This window comes from Symphalangus syndactylus, chromosome 2 (genome assembly GCF_028878055.3).
Source record: "Symphalangus syndactylus isolate Jambi chromosome 2, NHGRI_mSymSyn1-v2.1_pri, whole genome shotgun sequence".
In the NCBI taxonomy this organism is placed as follows: domain Eukaryota; kingdom Metazoa; phylum Chordata; class Mammalia; order Primates; family Hylobatidae; genus Symphalangus; species Symphalangus syndactylus.
In genome coordinates, this window is record NC_072424.2 from 21,620,459 (window position 1) to 21,636,045 (window position 15,587).

Here is a 15,587-nt window from a genome sequence, read left to right on the forward strand (position 1 = left end):
TCACCTGGAGGTTCTATTGGCTTCTGCTAGAATCTAAGCACCATTAGAATTTAAGCACCACGAAGAGACGTATTGTTTATTTTAATCATTGCTACAGTATTGAATGATATTGGTGATTGGGCCTTATCCCAGACCTATTAAATTGGAATCTCCAGAGGGTGGGGCCCATGCATATACATTTTAAAAATATATGATAATTAATATGCAGCTAAGGTTGCAAACCACTGCCCCAAAAGAGTTCTCCATGGATTAGGTCAGAAAGAGAATGACAAAGCCTTCCCCCAGGAATGGTTTGTTCATAGATGAAGCCAACAAGGCCTAGGAAATTAAAGCTCCTGAGTTCAAACCCTGGTTCTTCCAGTTCCCACTTGTGTGACCTTTTACAAATTACTTGACCTTTCTGAGCCCATTTCCTCACTGACTAATATTTGTAATTTCATAGGATTGCTAGGAAATGACATTTAAAAATCCATGTCAAATTCCTTCTGCTGTGGCTAACACATAGTAAATGGTGGTGTTATGACCAAGAAAATGAAGGAAAAGGAAAATGTAGTATTTTAGCAGTTTTGCAGTATTTGTCTGAAAACCTTTATTTAGCTTTACACTGGAATCCAGACTGAATTGAATTAAAAGGGAGCCCCCTGTTAAAAACAGTATCAGTGAGCTTTTGAGGTGATTGTGCCTCCTGGTGATGTATCACTTTTATTTTAGCCTTTAGCATTTGCGCAAAATTGTGAAGTTGTGTTGTTTCTCTCTTGCTTCCCAGATAAATAGAAAGCTGGAGCCATAGTCAAAATGTGAGTGTTCAAAGCTGGCATCCCGTCAAAGGCTGTTTTAGATTCAGCCTTCTGGTCATTTGTTCAAAGACCTTTGACACTGAAGACCAAAAGATACTGTTGGAGATGCTACTGCTGGCAGTTTAATTGGTATTTTTCAGGGAATAGACTCACAATTTCTATATGGGCAGAATGAAACTGGAAGCAGGGCAATTATTCAGTGAGTTCAGATAGTAAAGAGAAAAGCAAAAGATGGAGCAAAAGAAACTCTTTGGGCGCGGTGTCTCACGCCTGTAATCTCAACACTTCGGGAGGCTGAGGCAGGTGGATCGGGAGTTCAAAACCAGCCTGGGCAAGATGGTGAAACCCCGACTTTATTAAAAATACAAAACTTAGCTGGGCACAGTGGCAGGTGCCTGTAATCCCAGCTACTTGGGAGGCTGAGGCAGGAGAATCACTTGAACCCGGGAGGCAGAGGTTGTAGTGAGCTGAGATTGTGCCTGGGCGACAGAGCAAGACTCCATCTCAAAAACAAACAAACAAACAAAAAAAAACTTTAAGCAAACTCTTTTGCCATTTTTAAATAGATAATTTTTTAACTTTATAGAAGTAGCCACAGCTTAAAGCTATTTTTGTAGCATAAGTACAGGGCTAATAAAGCAAAAGGAATACCTATAAAATACCTTTAAAAGGCCAGGTTTTCTAATTTGTACTTCTTTTATTAATATAAAAATAGCAAAATAAACAATATGATTGTACTTATTGTGAGTGAAGAAAATGTTAAATGTAGTTTCCACACAGGGGGCACCAAAGAAGAGAGAGGAAGAATCCTAGTTAAGAGGACCAGTTAGATGTTTTATCAAGTTATGGCAAAAAAATGTTTTCTCTGTGACTCTTGTAAATATCGATTGGGTTTGTTTCCTGGCTCCTGAGACTTCTGTGCTTGTTTTGTTGCTGCACTTGAATGAGTATTAATAAATTGTTTGACTTTTGTAACTAAACTTGAGAACCTGATTGAAGGGGATTTTAACTTCCTTGAAAATGTACTTTAAGTTAATCTGCTTAAGAGGAATTATCTGTTTGTTATTAGCAAAATCAAAAGACTGCCTCTGCCTTGTAACTGATGATTTCTACAGGCCTGGTTATGAATCTTATGGTAATATTAAACCTTCAAAAATTATTTGGGGAATTTAAAAAATTAAGTTGGCAACTTAGGACTTGACTTTACATTAATTATTGGCAAAGTGTAGAATTTTTTTTTTTGTCATTATGGTGTTGTTTTCTCTTTTTCTGCCATAATTTTGTCTTTTAGAGTTGGCAGCTATTTTGTCCTAAGAAGTTTTAGAACTACAGTTCTTTGAGTATTAAAAAAAAAGAAAAAGCAGTCACAAATGAAGAATGAGAACTGTTTTTCAAAGAACTGTATTTTGGAGGAGTAAATTCTCAGTATTTTTTTAGCAAATAAAATCATTTTAGGCAAATTTACCTGTATTGATTTAACTGCATCTCTTTTGTATATGACAAACATCTATAAATTATTATAATTGAAGCCTTATGTACTTCCAAAATTATTTAAGGTGATGTATGTGAATGAATCTCTAATATGTTAGATTAAATTTCTATACCAGATGTTAAAAAATACATTGAATTGTGTTGAATGCTGACAAGGGATAATGTATGATTAATCCTGTTTTTAATTAAATAATATAATTATTATATTTTGAGATTGTGCGTTCAACACCTTAGGTAGAGACTACAGAAATAAAACTACTGATGATCAGCATCTGTTTCTCAGAAAAACGTTTCCATTAATACTTGAAGGAGAGAAGTTTAGTAAAGATCAAAGACAGAAATATGATTTCTAAAATGGAAGTGCTTTTATTGTGTTATTAATGATGTTTGTCTTTGGCCTGAGCTACAATTTTAACTGCTACAGTTGGAGGATAGGAAAGAATAGGAAAGTGCGGGAGTGTCTAACACACAGTTGTACTCAGAATGGAATAAAGAGTTGTGTGTATTAGGAGAATGTCGTATGAAATTACTTTCACTTGAAATAAGTAATTGAGGCAAAAGTGAGGTTTGGATTAGAAGTATCTGGGTGTCTACCCTCATCACCATTTGTGTGTGTGTGTGTGTGTGTGTGCCTAGAGATACGGCCAAGGGAAGCAGCGTGAGTAACTCAGGCTTCACTCTGTTCCACTGCCTTTACCGGAGCTACCAAAGTGCCATGAGGGAGCTGCACTTGTTCAACAGCTACTGTTAGATTGTTGTGAAAATTGGAGTTGATCAATGAACAACTGATTGATTTAAAACATCACTGAGCAATCCTAGGTAGTCATCCTTCCCAAAAGTCACAACCAAATATTTGTACTCTAGTCTTACAAACTTTCGGGAAACTTGAAAATGGAGAAGACAGTGAAACACACTCACAAGGCAGGAATTCCGTCTGAATTAAGCTTAGATCTCTGTACCTTCTAAAGAATTTTCTGACTCTAACATGTTAAAAGCAGAGTTCCCATTTGAGGGAACTAGTGCCAAATTTCTTTATGATGTAAAATTATTCTCAGCCAACACTTGTTGAGATTCCTATCAACCATGGATCTGACCTGAACTTTGGTTGCTTAATCATAAATGCTTTCTTTTCTTTTTAGCTAAGCTGACAGGAAAAATACAGTTTCTGTGCTGATTTTGAGAATACAGAATCAAATACAAAATCAAAGACTATGGTTTTTTAGGGTAAGAACAAAGGGCTATAACTTTTAAAGAGTGATATTTGAAATAAATAAAGTGTATATTTATCAATGTATAAGCTTTAGAATGAATGTTTTCCTGTGTCTCATCATTTATTAGTTTACTGAAAATACAGCCATTTTAAATTCTAAACCAAGAAATTAATATTTGCAAGAAAAAAATTATCTGTTCAATTAGTAATTTTTTGTATACTTCTTATAAACCAAATATTGGAAAATTAGTTGTCTTTTTCAGAGATAATTATAAATCTGCAAAACAGGATATGCAGTCAAAATGAAATCAAAACAGGAACTCTTTTGAATTTATATTTGCAAGAGACTTTATCTCCAAATATTATTTATTATATGAGAACAAAAAAAAAATCACCATGTGTTTTGTTTTTAACTAAAAAGAACTGGCTTTCCTGTCCGTATGTATGCTGTCTTGAGTTCAACCCCAATTCACTAGGGGCATGCCTTGGGCCTTTCACATTCTTTCAAGCCCCAGTACTAAAGAAAAAAAAAAAGGCACTAACCTTCTTGGCACAAAACTAGACCCTGGCTGGTACATCAAACATTGCACACACGTCTGTACCCTCTGGGGTTAAGGCTCAGTTGCCACATCAGGATCAGTCCATATGATTACTATGTTTATGACCATGCAGTTACTATGTTTATGATCATATGATTGCTATGTTTATGATAGACCCACCTTGCTTTCAAATTGAGACTTTAAGATTATACACGTCATGCCATCCTATCTCATCTATTTTTGACAAAATGTGTAGGTGAGATTTTAGGTTTTTTTTCTTTTTTTTTTTTTTTTTTTTTACGGTAGGGATCTACGAAGTCCTTTGGAATCAGTCATACTTGTTTAGTTGATTGCTAAAGTGCATCTCTTTCAATGGGGTATTTTTAAATAAGCTGTAACTTTGGATGTATATTACTGGAGGAATGGAGCTGTGATCCCTGTCAAACTGAGAAAAGCAAGGGTATGGGAAGACTCCTTTGGCTACTTAGTGCTTTGTAACTTTTGAGGAAACTTTGCAGCACGTAATTCTAAGAAAATTGTAGGAAACAGCAAAGTAGAGCCGGGTTCTTCGTGGGGGAGGGGAGCGAAGTCTGTGCTCATGGAGCTTCAGTGATGTCTGACTTGATCCTAAACACTGCGGTTGAAATGTTCCTTTAGAGTGATCTTGTGCATTCCACAAAGGCATAAAATAGTAAAATCTGTTTCTTCCCTTAGCCAGTGGTTCTATATTAACTCAAGAGCTATAAAACAAAGTTCAGATTGATGTTATTTTCCAACTGTGAAAGTATGTTCACCTTATGTATTGAATACAAACATTTCAACAGGCCCTGTTACCCACTAGCCTGACTGTTAGCTTTTTATTAAAGTATAAAGGATCTTTACACTTCTGTGTGTTAACTTTTAGTGGATGAAATATGTATTGGTGACAAATGTAAACACATGGATTTACTAAGTACATAAGGTGCTCAGGTTGAAATGTGTGTGTCTCTCACTACATAAATAAGTTGACAAACCTGAATTATGAAGAATTTAGCAGTTATTGCTTAGAACAATCACGTATTAGCCTGGGTTATAATTCTCATCTCTCTGTGCCTTTAACCGGCTGTGCCTTGACAGAGGAATAAGGCAACATTTTTAAAAATGCAGTCTTTTATTTTTTTAATGCAAGCCCCAGCATCTTTACAAACCCTCTTTTGTATGAAGTTAAGACAAACTTAACTAAAGGCTTAATTGTACCTTGTGAAGTTAGATGGTTTAAAATGTGCTATGGAGATCCACGTGAAGAATAAGATGTAAAGCATAATTTTGTTGCCTCTGAACTTTGGAATTCTAGGCAGACCTCTTGCATCAGGTACAAATAAACCAAAAAGGGGCATGCAGAAGTGAAACCAGTCCTGTGGCTGCTGTCAGATTTGACATTCATTCCACTGATGATGTGTTTGTTTGGCTTGTTTTTCTCCACTTCAAATGTTCTGTTTTTCCCCCCTCCAGAAATATGGTGAAACGGTGTTAAAACTGTCCACGCACACTCTCACTCTGGGAGTTCATGCAGAGGACACTCAGCCTGAGGACCAGCAGCAGGCCAGCAACCCCCGCCTCCCTCCCACGCAGAATGCCACCTCCCGGGCCCTCCCATCACACCCTGGCTTGCTGTGTTGCTCTGTACGAATGGGATTTCTGTTTCCAGCCTCGATAGTCCAAGCTCTTCTCTTCTTGGATGCAGGGGCTTAATTCAACCCACTTTCCTCTGCCTTGACCACCGATCAAATAGGCAAAGCTACTAGAAATTGTGTGGAGTAATTTACCACTTACTATCTGTTTCCCATGACAATATATAAATCTTTGTTTTTATTTAAGGGACTCAGAGCCAGGCGGAACTTTTGGGGTTATTAGTTTCATATTTTATTTAGTTCTATATTATCAAATTAAACTTCTAATTATATGTGTCACTTTACAGGCAAAATTTTTTTTAAAAAAGCCCTGTCAGTATGAGCAAATAGAAACACATTTAAATTCCTGTTTAAAAGACTGTCAACATAATTCTTCATATTCGGGAATCAGTTTATTTAATGGGCTTAGATTTAAAGAATTTTTTTTGCATTCTTTTTACTAAATAGGTAGATAAAAATACCTTTTATTATAGGTAGAAAAATACCTTTTATTATAGGTAGGAAAATACCTTTTATTATATACAGTGTATTTTAGTATAGTATGTGTTATTGCCCTAGCTGGATATCATGTATATTCTGATAGCATTAAAATATTTTAAAATCTAAAATCCCCAGTCTCTAAATTCTAAGAAAAAAAAAATGCTGCACATACATTCAGCTACGGAAGTTGTACCATGACCTTTCAGAGGGTTTAGCTGCACAAAGTTCTACGGCTTTTTCAGATTTATTGCCATAAATGGTCTTTTTTATAGCTCAGTTCTCTGTGCTCTTTGTCAGTAAGTGGGCAGATGTTTTTGCCTTTTTATAAAACTGCAATAATAGGCATGTCTACTGCTTTTACTTCATCAGCTAGAAGAACCATATCCATGGCTTATCCTGATGACAGGTGATTCACCTGAGCTTTGTTCCCAGATTGGTAGCGGGCAGCATGGCATGTCGTAAGTGGCCCTTCCCACCAACTGAATTGAAAAAGGTTTCTCTCTGATTTAGATATAAACTTACGCTTTCACCTGTCGGAGGAAAATGAAACCATCGCTAAGAGTTTTTTATTTTGCCGGCAGGTTCATGCCTGTGACAAAGTGATTTATCCCCAGGTGAATTACTCCTTCACATTGGTGTGGCAATGACTATTTAATAAAGCTATTTATGGAAAGTCCTCAAGTGTGTGGTCCCCGTTCCCACAGTGTGTCACTGCCGCCGCCAAGTGACAGGTCTGAAAAATCAGCAAATCCTAAACAATTAAGCCATCAATTCCTCCTTCCCAAACCAAGGCCCCTGCTACCTCCTAGATAAAGATAGTGTCTACTTCTGTAAGGAGAAACAAAGACCCTTCCCCAAATCACACTGGACCTATATGGATGTCCCTCCAAATTCATGGGCTCTCAGAGAAGAATGGCATGGGTGATGAAGAAAAGAATTTCTTTCTCTGAACGAATAGATGTAATTTTAGGGTTGAAGGAGTTTGTGTGTGTGTGTGTGTATGTGTGTGTGTGTGTTTGGTTAGTTTACCACAATCTTACACAAAAATCATACCATACAGCAGGGAAGAAATTCTGTGTCTTAAAAATCCACCAGTCACACCAAAAATTTGTAACTCCAGGAGCACACAAATACTTGGGGATGTATGCAAAGACTGTTCTCTTCTGCAACCTCATTCTTGAAGGGGGCTAAGAGCTTTTCAATTGCTGTGACATTTTCAGCCAGGGAAGTAGTAGTTGTTGCAGAGCAATGTTTTACAGGCAATTACTTTATATGATCAATGGAGCAATTCCCCTTCCAGAAAGGAACCAAAGCGATCTAGTTAAATCATTAAAGAGAGAAAGAGAGTGGGAGAAAGGGTTCATCTCATTAGCAGGTGCCAGTGCTGCAGGCTCCGTGGCGGCACACAATGTCACTGGCCCTTTAAGACAATGACTGTGCTCCCTCCACCACTGCCACCCCCTCCCCTGTAGCTGTTGACAGGTCTAAACCTCCCTAGCAGCCCATTGTGGCCACAGTAGGAGGCACCTGCAGAAAATGTGCCAAAACCAGGCAGGGAGCAAGAGCTTTTCAATAAGCTCCGCAGCTGGAGAGGAGAGGCAACACTAAACAACCAGCCTGGACCCAGGCATGTGATGGGAAAAGGGGTCAAAAACAGACACCTCCTATGGGCTTTCTGAGCACTGTTCGGTTCAATTTGCTGACATCTTCTAGCTGGCTTTTCTCTATTTGCTTAATATGCTGAGGTATTTAGCTTAAAAGCACTAAATGCCCCATCATGATGAGCCGTTTTCTCTTTCCCCATTTACTGTTATTAAGGACATTTTCCAGCATTTTCACTCTCTTTCTGCCCCAAACTCAGATTGTTTTCTTTCACTCCTCTCTCGTGACTACTCACAGGCATTCTCCACCACACACCGCCTGCTTGATTTTACTCATCTTTAATTCAGGGACGAGTAAAACTCTCCAAATTTAGGATCTGTGCTACCTTTGTAAAGCACACACTCCTGACTGCTTTTGGCACATGTGTGGAAGCCGAATTCTTGCATTCCAACTAGTAAACGTGTATTGTGCATCTACCGTGTACCCATCAGCGTTCGCGGGGCTTCTAGAAATCCACAGGTGAACAAGACATGCTTTTCCTCTTGTACTGTTTAGGACCCAGCAGAGGGAATGAATAGCTAATATAACTGTGGGTTCTAGGAATTTGTTTTACACCCAGGCGCTTGTCTTTGTAATATCTACAGCCCTTTTGAGAATAAGCAGGAGTGGAGGGAGAGGACGGGGAGTACCCTGGGATGGGCTGGTGGTATATTGGCTCTGTCAAGTGTCCCTTGGGGAACCAGAGGACAGAGTCTCAGTGTCATCTCTTCAAGGTAAATGGAGAGAGAACCGGGCCTGGTTCCTCAGTTTTGGCAGCTCTTGTGTCTCCACGACTCCTTACGTGCACACAACGCTTCCCAGTTTTTGTGATTTTCCATCTATTTTTCTTTCTTGATGTAGTAAGGCGTTATCTCTGTCTTGCAGATGAAAACATCTGAGACACAGGGCTAAGCACCTTGCCCAAGGCCACACAACAAGTAGGTGGTAAGTGCACAGGCCTGCCAGGGACCCAGCTCCTCTGCGCCTACCTAAATCTTTGCTTCCCTCCTGCCGGGTGCTGCCTCTTCAAACTGTCAACCAGCACGAGTACGCGACTTAAGAGCAACATGGAAACAAAGCGACATTTTCACAGTGCAACTCTTTTCCCCCCTCCTACAGATGGAGAGTGTTGGCGTGTACGGATTCTGTGGGTGTAAAGCAAAGAACAAAATGAAGTGTGATTCAAGGTGGGAAATAGCCGCTTCAGGTAGGAAATGAACTAATGTATGTAAGTATCAAACTGGCATCTGAAATAACTGCCCCAGAACCTCATTCCTCTCGAGAGGGACTAGGTACATTTAAAACTGGGACGTTTAAACTTCTGCACGTGTAAGATGTTTGCCAAGCCACTGCTGCACCTGCTTGTTCAGAACACCAGCAAATGGGAAGAGGTTTGAGAGAATTTCAGAGGCACCCTTGAGTCAGGAAACAAATTTGTTTCCCACCTATCCAAAGCCTAGAATCGTCGCTGGCCACAGACCTATCCAAAGCCTAGAATCGTCGCTGGCCACAGTCACACGCACAGATCGTGGACCTAGCATCCGGGTAGCCTGCCGGCCTCATGCTGTCTTCCTGCCCTGCTCTGGTGGCCCTGGGAGATTGGCTCTGTGAGGGCCCATACAAAGGCAGGAAGAGATGGCCTCTCGCTCTTCTGGGCTTGTTTTTGCCTTAACATGTCTCTCCTCTCAGAGGACTGGTCCTCTTCCTTCTTCTTCTTCGGTGCCTCCCTCCAATTCTGGAGAAAACAAGTGGACTATTCATGTAAAAAGAGAAAGACTGAGAAAGGGAGGGGGAGATGCCACCGACAAACTCCATTGAAAGCCACTGGCTGTTCATTTACATTCACACTTTTAAAACATGTTAACTAATGATGTTAAATGGTTTGCCAAAGGTCCTGGCAGGTCAGTTGTAGAAGTGTCATTTCTGCCTAATTAGGGCTCTTGTGGCTGCCTGGGGCCTCCCAGTGCAACCGGTGACAAGCCGAGAACTGACAGCTTCAATTGCAGCCAATAGGAAGGTTGGGCTGGTCATGTTTTCCAACTCAGCCAGGTGTTTGCTGAATGGGGGAGGGGCCTGGCGAGATCTGAGCGCTTCTATGATCCTTTTTCTTTTACCGCTGCCTCCCAAGTCCTTTCCCTTTGCCTGTCTTGTCTTGTGTCAAGGTCAAGAATGGGCTTCGCTAAATCAGCAATTTGGGTTATCTCTGGGAGGCCATTAGCAATCCCCAGCCCAGACATTTCAAGTGGTCTCAGACCCCAGATGCTAGATTTTTTCCTCCGTAAAAATCAGACAGTAGGAAAAGAAAGGGAATGCTTTAGGTGAAAAACAACAGTAAGAAGAAAACAAAACAAAACAAAACAAAAACACAGAAAACTCTGTGTAGCCCTGAAAGTGTTAAACTTCTGAAGACATCATAATAAAATTGCTTAAGAAGAAAACCATGAAAGCATCCCGAGCAATGCTTTAAATATTGGAAATAATAAAAGACCATAGTGAAAACAAATTCTGTAATATTCAATGGGATAGACAGTACCTGTCACATAGTAGGTGCTCAATAAATAAATTTATTGATCTGAATTGGTTTTTTGGGAGAAAAATTATTGTCTGAGAAACAAAGAGTGATTGGTTGAGATTTTACTCTTTTTCATGCTTGGTTTAACTCTTTCTATCATGTTCTTTGAACTTCTCAGTTGACCATAAAATGCTTGCTAAGTTGTAGTTCCACATTATGGGTTGGCATGATTATCTTGTTTCTTTGTTTTGTTTTGTTTTTAACGACTTAAGCAAAATACCATTAATTCTCAGCTCCCCCAGGCTGCAGCAGCTACCACACAAAGAAGCAGTCCTATGGCAATGACAGGACATCTGTGTCCAGGATTTGGATTTGACGAACTGGCAGTTCCTGCAGGGATGATGGTACTCTCTAGTTGTGTCTGAATTGGACACACCAGCACTTGAGCACACACAAACGCACGCGAACAGACAGAACATGCTATGGGCCTATTAGCCAAGGAATGACAGAATTAATCCATGGGCATTTGCGGCCAATGTTGTGTTAAACTAAAGGGAAAAAGTGAACTGGAAAAAGCAATGTTTGTTTTATGAAAATCTCAGACCCAATCCTTAGGTGACAGTTCGGGAAATGAGGGGTGTGTAAAAGAAAGGGCATCTGAAACTTCGGTTTTTCAGCTTCCTTTCCTTGTCTCATGACCTCTTTCCCACCCGCTGCCTCTGTTTTCTCTAATATGGAACAGTGAAAATGGGGGCCAGCAAAACAGATTGTTGATTCCTGCTGATTTTATCAAAGGAAGGTTAGATTAAGTAAGATGGCCTAAATAAGCACACCTAGGACAATACCTGGCAAGTATCAGGTGCTCAGTAGCAGTGAATTCTCTCCCTGCTGTCATGAGTTCTTGAAGGTTGGAGACCATGCGCTGTTCTGCATGCCAAGTTATTTTTTTTGCCTGATAGCAGGTGAGCTACTGAGTGAAGGCAAAGACTGGACACTAATTCAGCTCTGAATCTTCAGCACCTGGCATGGAAGGTGCACAGGACATATTTGAAAAAGGAGAATTAATAGAATTGACCAATAGGCTGACCTCCTGAATGATGAGTGAGCAAATTCATCTAGAGGTATTCAAAACAGTTTAGTTGACTGTCCCAAACTTTCTCAGACCTCTTCTGCCACTGACTTCCCTGAAAAGACCCTTTGCGGCCAGGCGTGGTGGCTCACACTTGTAATCCCAGCACGTTGGGAAGCTGAGGTAGGCGGATCACGAGGTCAAGAGATTGAGACCTGGCCAACATGGTGAAACCTCGTCTCTACTAAAAGTACAAAAATTAGCTGGGTGTGGTGGCACGTGCTTGTAGTCACAGCTAGTCGGGAGGCTGAGGCACGAGAATCGCTTGAACCGGGGAGGCGGAGGTTGTAGTGAACCAAAATCATGTCACTGCTCTCCAGCCTGGCAACAGAGCGAGACTCTGTCTCAAAAAAAAAAAAAAAAAAAAAAAAAACAGAAAAACAAAAATCAAACAACCCCTTCGCATTTTTGTCCTATCCTGTTTTCTGTCCCTTTCAGACCATATCACGCGTTCTTTTTCCTCTTTGGTGACCTTCTTTGTCTTTCTTGCTGCTCTTGTACACTGTTGTTTACTCACACTGCTTTTATTCTGAGCTCTCATTTCTCTTCTATTTCTGGTTCTAACACCTATCTTGTCTCTGCCTCACACACTCACCTCCGACTCGGAGTCCTGACCTGCACAGCTGCAATTGCTGTTTGCGCACTTTGAGGGTGAACAGTTGTCATGCGGCCCTTTTGAGTGCTAAAAAGTGACCACTTAAGATTTTCCTCGTGGTTAGGAAGATGAGTATTTTAAAATCATTCTGGAGGAGATTAGTGGTGAAGAAAACCTTCCTCAGCAACTAAATCATTGTGGAAAAATAAGCCAATTAGTCACTAAAACAAAAACCTTTTGAAGACTTGTGAACAGAGGAAAGAACATGTGAATTACAGGTTTTCTGTTTCGTGGCATTGATAGACTCCAGTAGTATTCATGATCGCTGATCATCGCGATGGTGACCCCGGAAAGGTAAAATTATGTTCAGTTGAATATTACCTAACCCTTCTCAAAGGACAATTTGATTTTGTTATTCCATTGTTAAGGGCTTTTTGTGGCCCTTCGAGATCTGGCTCTGGCTTCTCTTTTACCTTGAACCCTCACTCTGGTTGTGCTGATCTGCTGACCGTCCTCTGGACATGGTAGGGTGTTTCATGCCACAGGGCCTTTGAATAAACCTTTCTTATCCTTGGAATGAATGCCTTTTCTTCCTTTTGTTCCCCTGCCAAACACATGCTATTAGGAAAGATTCAACTCCATGTCATCACCTCCACAGAGCTTCTCCTGACACCTCCCAAGTTAGATTGACCTTTTTCTCTTTTGTGCCCCCGACTGTCGAACTTGATGTTCTTATCAATAACAACAATACTGGTAACGATGATGGTTTCCTTTCACTGAGTGCCTTTTGGTTCCAGTAAGTGTAAGTGCTTTCACTTGTTATATCATTTAAGCCCTGCCACCCTATGAAGAGGCCACTATTATAGATACAGTCATGCATTGCTTATTGACAGGGGTATGTTCTGAGAAAGCGTTATTAAGCAATTTCATCATCGTGTGAACATCATAGAGTGTACTTCCACAAACCTAGATGATATAGCCTACCACACACCTAAGCTATTATATGCGGGATAGCCTGTTGCTTCTAAGCTACAGACCTGTACAGCATGTTACTGTACTGAAGCTGTAGGCAGTTGTAACACAGTGGCAAGTACTTGTATATCTAAACATAGAAAAGGTACAGTAAAGATACAATATTATAATCTTATGGGACCACAGTCATATACGTTGTCTGTCGTTGACCAAAATGTCATCATGCAGTGCGTGACTGTATTTTACCAACAAGGACGCTGCAGCTCAAGTTGCATGTTGGATGTCATACAGTTTCAAAGTGGTGAAGCTGGGATGTGAACCCAGCCAGCATGACTCAACCCACATTATTGGCCACCATCAATACAGAACCACCAAACCAACTACCTCCCATTATAAGCAGCCAGCATGGTGATAGGAGGGGCATTTTCGTTTTCAGTGTGTCTTCTCTAGATGGTGAGCTCCTCGAGGTTGGTAACACTCATAACTTTGTGTTCTAGTGCTTATCCTTGGGCCAGCACATGGCAGAGACTCTAAGTGCTGACTGGATTTAATAAGATGGAATTGAATTGTACTGTAGTATATATTAATATATATGTATATATGTACATATCCTCTCCCTGCCTCTCTTGCTCTTTATATATATGCATATACCTATAATATATGCATATTTAGATAGGCTTTTATATATATATATATATATATATATATATATATATATATATATATAGTATGTATGTACATATATGCATTTATTTTTTTGAGACAGGGTCTTGCTCTGTCTCCCATACTGGAGGGCAGTGGTATGATCACGGCTCACTGCAGCCTTGACCTCCCAGGCTCAAGGGATCCTCCCAGCTCAGCCTCCCAAGTAGCTGGGACTACAGGCATGCACCACCACATCTGGCTAATTTTTGTATTTTTTTGTAGAGATGGGGTTTCACCCTGTTGCCCGGTTCTCAAACTCCTAGGCTCGAGTAATCCACCCACCTTTGCTCCCAAAGTGGTGGGATTACAGGTGTGAGCCACCGCAACCAGCCCATATATGCATATTTAATATACATGTGTAGCATATACATACACATATACACATCCATGCACATAAATTAACAATATGTATATATGTGCATAAATTCACATATATTTTCTGTATAAAGACAGCAAGAGAGGCAGGCGGAGAAAGAATCAGTTGCAGTCTGGAGGAATATACGTGTGTTACGTGGTTTCTCTGACTTTAAATTCTCTGTTAATCTATATTCCTTGTAAAGTAGATGGTAGCATGTATCTTGGCCTACGTGTTTCTAAAGACAAACCTCTAAGCTCTTAAAGTTCTGCCATGGTGTGTCATAGTACATTTAAGTCAGAAGGCCCATTGGAGGAGGAGGATGCCTGGCTAGAATAGTGTTCTTGAGTTTTTCCATGTGTGTTGTCTCAGGTAGGAAGATGACAAGTCCTAATTTGTTCATGCGTGATTCCTCATCATTCAGTCCCTGGAGGCTGAGCTTGTTAATGGTGGTGAATACGAGTTTTGTTCTTTGCCAGGAGCACCCACCAGTGCCCATAACACCCTCCCGGAATGTGCTGGGCAGTGTGTTTAGGGTAAGACTGACTAATGACCCAACACTGAGAACGGCCTTAACACAAACCCAAAAGGCTCTGCTAGAGCTCAGAGGCAGCCACGAGATTGGGAGAGCTGGATGACGGTTTGCTAAGAGAATTCAAGCTGTCAGTCTTCCTGTGTACCCTTTGGATTCTATTATCATGCTGTTGCTTGTAGAGGGAAAAAGTTCGTGTCATTTATATACAAGTGCCCATTTGACATTGAGTGAGTCACATTTATTTTACCCTATATGAACACAAAATCTGTGTTTTAAAATCAGATTCTAGAACTTTAAAAGGGTTCTTATGTATTGTTCTGAAGTAACTCAGTGGCCCTCGATGAGCCCGCCCCACCTGGCCTGTTGGGTGACCCTCTTCCTGCCCCCTCACCGGTTCTGCTCCTTGTTCCTCTCTCTGCGCCTTGGCTCCCCTTCCCAGAGCCCTTCCTCTTGGCCTTGCCAAATCCTGCCCATCCTTTGAGAATCTCTTATGCCCATGGTTGTCTTACCCCTTCCTGCTTTGCTGTGGTATCCATTAGTCTGTTCTCGTGCTGCTAATAAAGACATACAAAAGACTGGGTAATTTATAAAGGAAAGAGGTTTAATGGACTCACATTTTCACATGGCTGGGAAGGCCTCACAATCATGGTGGAAGGTGAAGGAAGAGCAAAGCGACTTTTTACATGGTGGCAGGAAAGAGAGCTTGTGCAGGGGAACTCCCATTTATAAAACTGTCCGATCTCATGAGACTTATTCACTACCACGGGAACAGTATGGGGGAAACTGCCCCCATGATTCAATTATCTCCACCTGGCCCCGCCCTTGACACGTGGGGGTTATTACAATTCAAGGTGAGATTTGGGTGGGGACACAGCCAAAATATATCTGGCATATACAATCTGGTCACCCCTTCCAAACTTCTCTTTTAAAAATGCAACATTCTGACAGTATGTGGA

General features: G+C 40.6%; 2 protein-coding genes across 2 annotated transcripts in view; one reads left to right on the forward strand and one right to left on the reverse strand.

The window, feature by feature from the left end:
• The window catches only part of ENO4 (enolase 4), a 412,386-nt gene that overhangs the window by 146,599 nt on the left and 250,200 nt on the right, over positions 1-15,587 (reverse strand). The window lies entirely within an intron of this gene.
• HSPA12A (heat shock protein family A (Hsp70) member 12A) overlaps positions 1-15,587 on the forward strand; it is a 180,873-nt gene that overhangs the window by 5,754 nt on the left and 159,532 nt on the right. Inside the window, exon 2 of the mRNA XM_055247928.2 lies at positions 8,948-9,035. Coding sequence (XP_055103903.1) covers positions 8,948-9,035 — 88 coding nt within the window. The remainder of the gene's footprint in view (positions 1-8,947; positions 9,036-15,587) is intronic.